This window comes from Lycium ferocissimum, chromosome 9, assembly GCF_029784015.1.
Source record: "Lycium ferocissimum isolate CSIRO_LF1 chromosome 9, AGI_CSIRO_Lferr_CH_V1, whole genome shotgun sequence".
NCBI classification, from domain to species: Eukaryota; Viridiplantae; Streptophyta; class Magnoliopsida; order Solanales; family Solanaceae; genus Lycium; species Lycium ferocissimum.
The window spans coordinates 60921728-60928393 of record NC_081350.1 but is presented as its reverse complement, the minus strand read 5'-3'; the positions used below and the strand labels follow the sequence as shown (position 1 = coordinate 60928393).

The window sequence follows — 6666 nt, the reverse complement described above, 5'->3', positions numbered from 1 at the left end:
ATTTCCAATAAATTGTGCTGGAGTTTCACTCATCAAAATTTGAAACTCCAACACCATGTGATGGAATTGTTCTAAATTTTAGCTAAGGGTATTTTTGTCAAATTTTACTTTTAGATTGAAAGTGACAACTCTCCAATTATGTTTTAACGATGACTAAATTTTAGTTGCCGGCTCAAAAATTGATCCTCCGCTTAATTTTTACGTTATATTCGATGTTTTAAAGCCAACCACATGGATTGAAATAGTACTAACTTTATAAAGAAGGCGAGAAAAATATAAATTTATACCCATTGCGTGTAATAATTAAAAAAAAGCAGGTTGGTGGATCACGCACTTTGCTATCTTTCGATCCTTTTCAATTCAATTAAATTAATTTTGTCCTTCCTTCTGAACTCACACTTGACAACACTAACAAGAAAGCTATAAACAACGCACATATACATTTAATAAGTATCTTCCCAAAGGGAATACTTCCTTAAACAGCCCGCAATTAATCTCCCACTATATTCTTCATTCCCAGATTTTTTTTATCTGTATCGATCTTGACCTTGATGATTTCTTGGACATAGTTGGAAAATAGACAAATTATAAAAAGAATAAACAGAAAAAACCTAATTTTGATCATTCTTGATCTTTTGATGAAGATGATGATGGAAGAAAAGGTACAATTTTGATGTTGATGTGAAATGGATCTGAAACCCTAAAAAACCATCAGTTTTGGAACTCAAGACAAAAAAAATTGCTTCATTTTTCACCAAGGTAACACTAAATTTTTAAAGCTATTTCAATTGCCATGGATTTAATTAGAGACTCTTCACTTTAGGGTTTATGAACAAACAGGAAATTGCAACAAGGAAAACAAAATATATAATCCCTCTATGTCTCAAAATACTTGTCATGTTTTTTATTTACACGCTCCTTATAGAAAAAACTCACTCGGTTCCAACTTACGTGAATTTAGTTGGATTTCTAGAGTCAAATAAGAAAATCCTTTAAATATTTTTAATTATTAATTATTGTGACTTATAGTATTTTTATGTAGTTTTTAAATATATAATTATTCTTCAAAAAACTTAAAGATTATATGTTCGAATTCAGGGTCAAAATAAAGAAGTTTGACTCTCGAAATCCGAATTGTATCACATAAATTGGGACAAAGAGAGTAATTAGGAGGTGTGTTTGACTATTTTATCCTTATTTATTTATGTCTTTAAGATATAATCTCTCTTTATTGAATATTTGCTCTATTTATGTGTCATTATTGAGGTGTTTGTAGTCTTCAAGAACAATTACTACTAAGGGTAAAATGAGAAAACGTAAATTTCAATATTTATTTTGAACTTCTGAAATGACAAGTATTTGGAGACAGATAATTTTAATAAGGACGCTAAGTCTTTTGAGACGGAGGGAGTACGTAGTTACTAATTTTCCGAAAAGAATAACAACATTCGCAGATTGGTCTTTAGCTTGAAATTTTGTGTAAATAATTGGGATTCTTATTACTTTTTATGATTTAGGGGAAGTGCTGTTGAAGGAACCAGTAGCTGATTGATCATTGACGGAATTGCAAAGACAGACTTTTTTGTGGAGTAGTTACTGCCTACTTAGCTGATAAATACTCATATTATCTATTGAAACATGCATGCCAGATATCGCAATCCGGTAAATAGGAATAGGTCTAGTTCAATGGGGTTTGGAGATGTGGGGGCTTCGCCTGAGCGATTCGTGAGAGGTCGGGGTGAGTACAGAAACTATAACCGTGTGGTTTTTGGGCGTGGCCAGTCAAAGCAGTTCGCAATGCCACATGGAAATGAAATTTTCATGGAAGCTGGACGGTTAGCGGCTGAGTACCTTGTTTCCAAGGGGTTATTGCCGCCAAGTGCTCTTTCTGGGAAGTATCAAAATGGTAGCTTAAAGAACCCGGTCGGAGAATTTCAGGGGTTTAGGTCACAGGAGGCTGATTTTATGCGGGTCTCTGTGGAAGGTCGAATATTAGGAGGTGATGTAGGCCATGGTAGGAAAGGTTTTCCTGATGAATATAACTCAATGGGTTCAAGAAGCTCTATGAGAGAAAGGAGAAGAAATGGAACCGTTAAAAGTTATGGCTCTGAGTTCAATCGAGAATTAGGAAGAAGTGGGTCGTGGAATAGAGTCAGAAACTCTCCTGATGTGGATGGTCTAGATAATGCTTTTACTGGGAATAGAGATGAACAGCAAGTAGCTAAGGATAGTGATGGGGTGTTGCAAAATTCTCCTCCCAGGAAAATAAATCATGAAATTGAAAGTTCAGGCAACTCACTGGTTGATTCGGAGCCTGCAGGCCAAAACAAGGCAGAGGATGATGCCGGTAAAAAGGCAAGTCCTATTAGCAGTGCAAATAATCTTTCATCAGAGGATGAACGACAACATAATGAGGACTGTGTTGAAATTGACGCCTCAAAAATAGAAGTTGACCAGGTTGATGATGCAGGTAAAAAGGCAAGTCTTATTAGCACTGCAACTAATCTTCCACCAAAGGATGAACGACAAAATAATGAGAAGTGTGTTGAAATTGAAGCCTCAAAAATAGAAATTGATCAGGTTGATGAAAACAACAGTAATGGTGATTTGGAGAGAAAAGCTGCCAAGGACATAGCAGATAAGCAGCCGAGCAAGAGTAGTAATGATTTACTTAGTTTCTGGAGGTTTAAGCAGGTTCCCAAAAAGACTCGCTCTTCATTGGCAAATAGAGTTCTGAAGGTTTGTGATAATGCAGTAATCGAAGATGAGAACTCCCGTGAGATGGAGATTCCAAAGGATACTCAAAAGCACTCAGAAGTGAACCATGTGGATGTTTCCCCTGGTGTAATTTCATCTCCTCATAGTCATGATGCACGAAACCTTGATTCTGGCAAGTCAGAACCTCTTGATTTGGAGGAAGAATCATGTTGTTCTCACGTCATTAAACAGGTAAATGAGATGGGTTCCTCGTCTTTTGGAGACAGCATGGTAATAAAGAAGGGTGAAACAATTCTGGAGTTACCTGGATTTGAAAGTTGCAGTTCTATTAACTTGGAAAGAGGAGAGAAACGAGCAGTAGAGCATGATGATGACTTTACAGTGGGAACTAAGAAACCTAGAGAATTGGCTTCATCAATGTGTGCTCTCTCAGATGGTATTCTGTACCATTCTAACTCCATGGACGACTGGCCGAATTCACATGAACCGGATGAGAAGAAGTTGGTTGACGTTCCTCTGATTACCAAGAGTGACATGGAGCCAGGCACTGACTTTACGGAAAAACAACTTTTTCCAGGCTCCTTGAAAACTTGTGACCTCAATCTCTTGGAAGCTTCTGATGTGAATGAGACTCAAAATGCTGATCCTGTTCATATCTTCCCAGGGATAACTGGAAGTGTAAAACAAGAAGCACCAGTTGATTTTGATCTGACCATAAGTAATAACTGCGATACAGCTAGTAAATATGCTAAATCTGGCTTTGATGATATTGACATTGAGGTGATTGATTTGGAAAATGATTTTGAACAAGAAGACAAGGCTTTAAATAATCCAGAGACAAGGTAAGTTCATAACATTAATATATTTGTCCGTGTTCTAGGTGAGTGCTAGGTGAATCGCATTGCTTGCCAAGGTTCTATTCTAATTTTGGGAAGTCATACACAGGTCTGAAGTTGTATTTACTGGATCAGATGGTTTTTCTAATAACCCACATGGTACCGACAATATTCCTGATGTTCATGACGGTTATGGACTGATGATATCAGAATTGCTTGGGAATGATATACCAAGCTGTTCTTCTGTACCAGAAAATATGAGTTCTTTACACAGTGATATGGGCCTGCATAATGGAGAGGTACTAGTGCCATGATTTTCATAAGTGGTCTTTGGCAGTTATTTATTGAATTGATTCAATATATGTTAATTTTACTATAGTTGTTTTCTCTGCTTCACTTGCAGCTGAGAACAACATAATTCTTGATCGATGTTTTTCACGAACCTCTTGTTGAATATTATTTTTGATTATTTTTTTCTACAGGGAATGCTTGGCGATGATGATTCGATATATATGTCTTTGGGAGAAATACCGATAAGTATGCTAAAGATCTTTTCTCATGCGTTTGAATCTGATCTTACTATTTGAGGGTGTTTTTGGAGGAAATCCTGTGTGTTCGGAGACATGGTTGTTCCATGATCCAACCTATATTATGGTATTCACTAATGGTTTCACCGATTGCTTGTTTCTGATTATTGTGCACGTTAATGTTTTCGCTATTCATTTGATTTCTAATTATTCTGCACAATTAATAAGCCTTTTGATTTGGTAATGATGGTTCATTCTCATAAGATGTGTTTCATTGCTATCTAAGTCTCTTACTGTCAGAAGCTCTACATCCTCTGAACAGTATCATGAATTTTGTAGAAAAAAATAGTCCGTAAAAAGAGAGGGAAATTGATTGATGATTATAGAACGGGTAAGCAATAATGAAATCCATGGTGATGAGAGTGACCTTAGGCTTTTGAAACTATTATGCATGTTGTTGAATGACTTGTAGTTTCGCTTGGTCAGTTCATTGATGTTCAGCTCCACAGCCATAGGCATATGCAAGAATATGTACTGTGCCTGTATATTTGTGCATGTCTGTGTGTGCCTATGATCCTATAGCTGTCCGAGGTCTTGTTTGTTCTCTAAGTATGCTTAATATATTTGTGTAGGCCTTCTGAGGGCCTGGGAGCAGCAGACACAAGAATTCGGTAAGCCATTTTAAGTTATTACCTCTCCAGGTTTTCGTGAAATATAGTATGCAATAATCATCTGTATAGCTAATTTTAGTTGTCAAAGATTAGGTCTATGCTACAGCAACTTCATCTATACTTAATGGCTGATGTAAGTACCATCCCCCCGCCCCTCCCTCCCTCTTCTCCTCTTCTTCTCTGTTGAAGGGACGTAGTCAAATGTATTTTCTTTACTCCTTTTCTGTTTCGCTCTTTTTTAGTTTTATTACACAGTTGGCCACTCTTGATTAAAAGATTAGCAGTCAAGTACTTCCCTGATTCTCTGTTCTATATAATTGATATGTGAAATCAAGGGAGTGCCTAGAAAAGCGCTATACTTTATGAATAACTGATGTGTTTGGCCAAATGGTATAGAACTTAAGTTGATGGAGACTGTTGAGAAAGACACGGGAAGCGTTGAGAATTGTCTGAAATGCACCATATGGTTCAGTTAATATTTAGTTTTATGGCCAAAAAAACGTTCATCTTTGTCTAATATCCTTCTTTTGATAGATTAATGGGTAATGATAGGATTAAATATGTAAATCGAAACATAAACAGCTCGGGAGCTCGGGCCTTTTCTTCTTTTTTCTTTTCTTTTTATTTTATTTAGTATTTATATGTCAAACATATATGCTATGTGGCATACAAAACATGAAATGAGCATATCGTGTTAACACTGTATTTTGTAAGTAGAACTAAGAGGTAGCTTTCCTTTGATCCTGTCAAAATCGATTATAACTCTGTTTCGTTAGTTACAAATGAATTTGCAAATACATCTCCGGTAAACGATACGCTACATTTTTCGTTGTCATACATAAAGTTGTCAAAATATCTTTCAAATAATCCTATATTCCTGTTATCAAAAGTTCAGTGTTGCAAAATAGTACTCCCTATGTTCCAACTATATTTAGTAAGTTAACAATTCAAACATCGAACATGACAAGTTTAAGACCACAAGATTCAATAGACATTCTAGTACATTACATGTATCTTTAATTCAGGATCACAAGATTCAAAAGTCTCCTTTAATTTCTTTAATTTTGTGCCTAGTTAAACGAAGACGCTTAAATTGAGATGGAGGGAGTAGTAGACGTTACACTTAAAATGAGATGGAGGGAGTAGTAGACGTTTACATCAAAAATCACCTATGAAAAGAATGGAATAGAAAATTATTATGCGGTTTCAGGCATATCATCGAACACCTTGGCTGTATCAAAGTTCTCCCCTCTTCTTTACAACCTTTTTCCCTCGGATTACAATTCCATGTACTTAGTGTTGTTGCAGTTTGTGCAATTGAGGCCAATAGTGAACTCTTAAATTTGAAAAATACAATGTATTTCTCAAACTATCAAATTTAAATCTTCGAATTCGTCTCCGTCTTGCAACACACAAAATGACAACTAGCAAAACGATCTCCTTAAAGTTGTAAAACTTTTGCATCCGATGTCTATACCAAACTATACTAATTTATTTCTTTCTCCTCTACGATTATTTCCTGCATTATTTAATTGACTTGGAAAATATAGGAAACTTTATGAGCACAAACCGGTAAATGAAAAGGAATCATTTTACCACAAAACAATAACACATCTATTTTCCTTCTCCTAACCCTCATGGGTTTATTTCCGTTTTCTACATTGGCTTAAACTCATGAAATAAACCCTAATAATTATTTACCCCCGCCAATCTTTTACCCAGCTAGAGCAGACACGTAATAATGTCCTTTGTTCCATATGATATCCTATTTTATATTCTTATTAGCCTGCCAGTTAAATCTTTGTTACGTTTTCAATCCGTTTCTAAGCCATTGGATACTATAATCTCCGACAAAAAATTCAAGAAAACTCACCATGATCGTTCCAAAGCTTTGGGATGCCTAAAGTTCTTGTT

General features: G+C 35.8%; 1 protein-coding gene across 2 annotated transcripts; it reads left to right on the top strand.

Annotated features, from left to right (window-relative positions):
• Positions 1-309: 309 nt before the first annotated feature.
• On the top strand, positions 310-5052 carry LOC132031430 (uncharacterized protein At4g26450-like). Of its 2 annotated transcripts, none has more exons than XR_009408265.1 (5): positions 310-759; positions 1518-3560; positions 3664-3853; positions 4037-4208; positions 4714-5052. XR_009408265.1 is itself a non-coding variant. In XM_059421395.1 (5 exons), exons 2-5 carry the CDS (start codon positions 1639-1641, stop codon positions 4764-4766), a joined length of 2220 nt encoding a protein of 739 aa, XP_059277378.1. In that variant the 5' UTR covers positions 312-759; positions 1518-1638; the 3' UTR covers positions 4767-5052. The 2 variants fall into 2 exon arrangements, 1 of the variants encoding a protein (XP_059277378.1); XM_059421395.1 differs by having other exon boundaries at positions 312-759; positions 4037-4091.
• Positions 5053-6666: the final 1614 nt, after the last annotated feature.

What these genes read in the sequence shown, in the direction of transcription:
- LOC132031430 (XM_059421395.1), top strand. Translation starts at nt 1,639, where the DNA reads ATGCATGCCAGATATCGCAATCCGGTAAATAGGAATAGGTCTAGTTCA. An exon ending in TTAAATAATCCAGAGACAAG is followed by an intron (nt 3,561 to 3,663) that starts GTAAGTTCATAA and finishes AGTCATACACAG; the next exon opens with GTCTGAAGTTGTATTTACTG. An exon ending in TTTGGGAGAAATACCGATAA is followed by an intron (nt 4,092 to 4,713) that starts GTATGCTAAAGA and finishes ATATTTGTGTAG; the next exon opens with GCCTTCTGAGGGCCTGGGAG.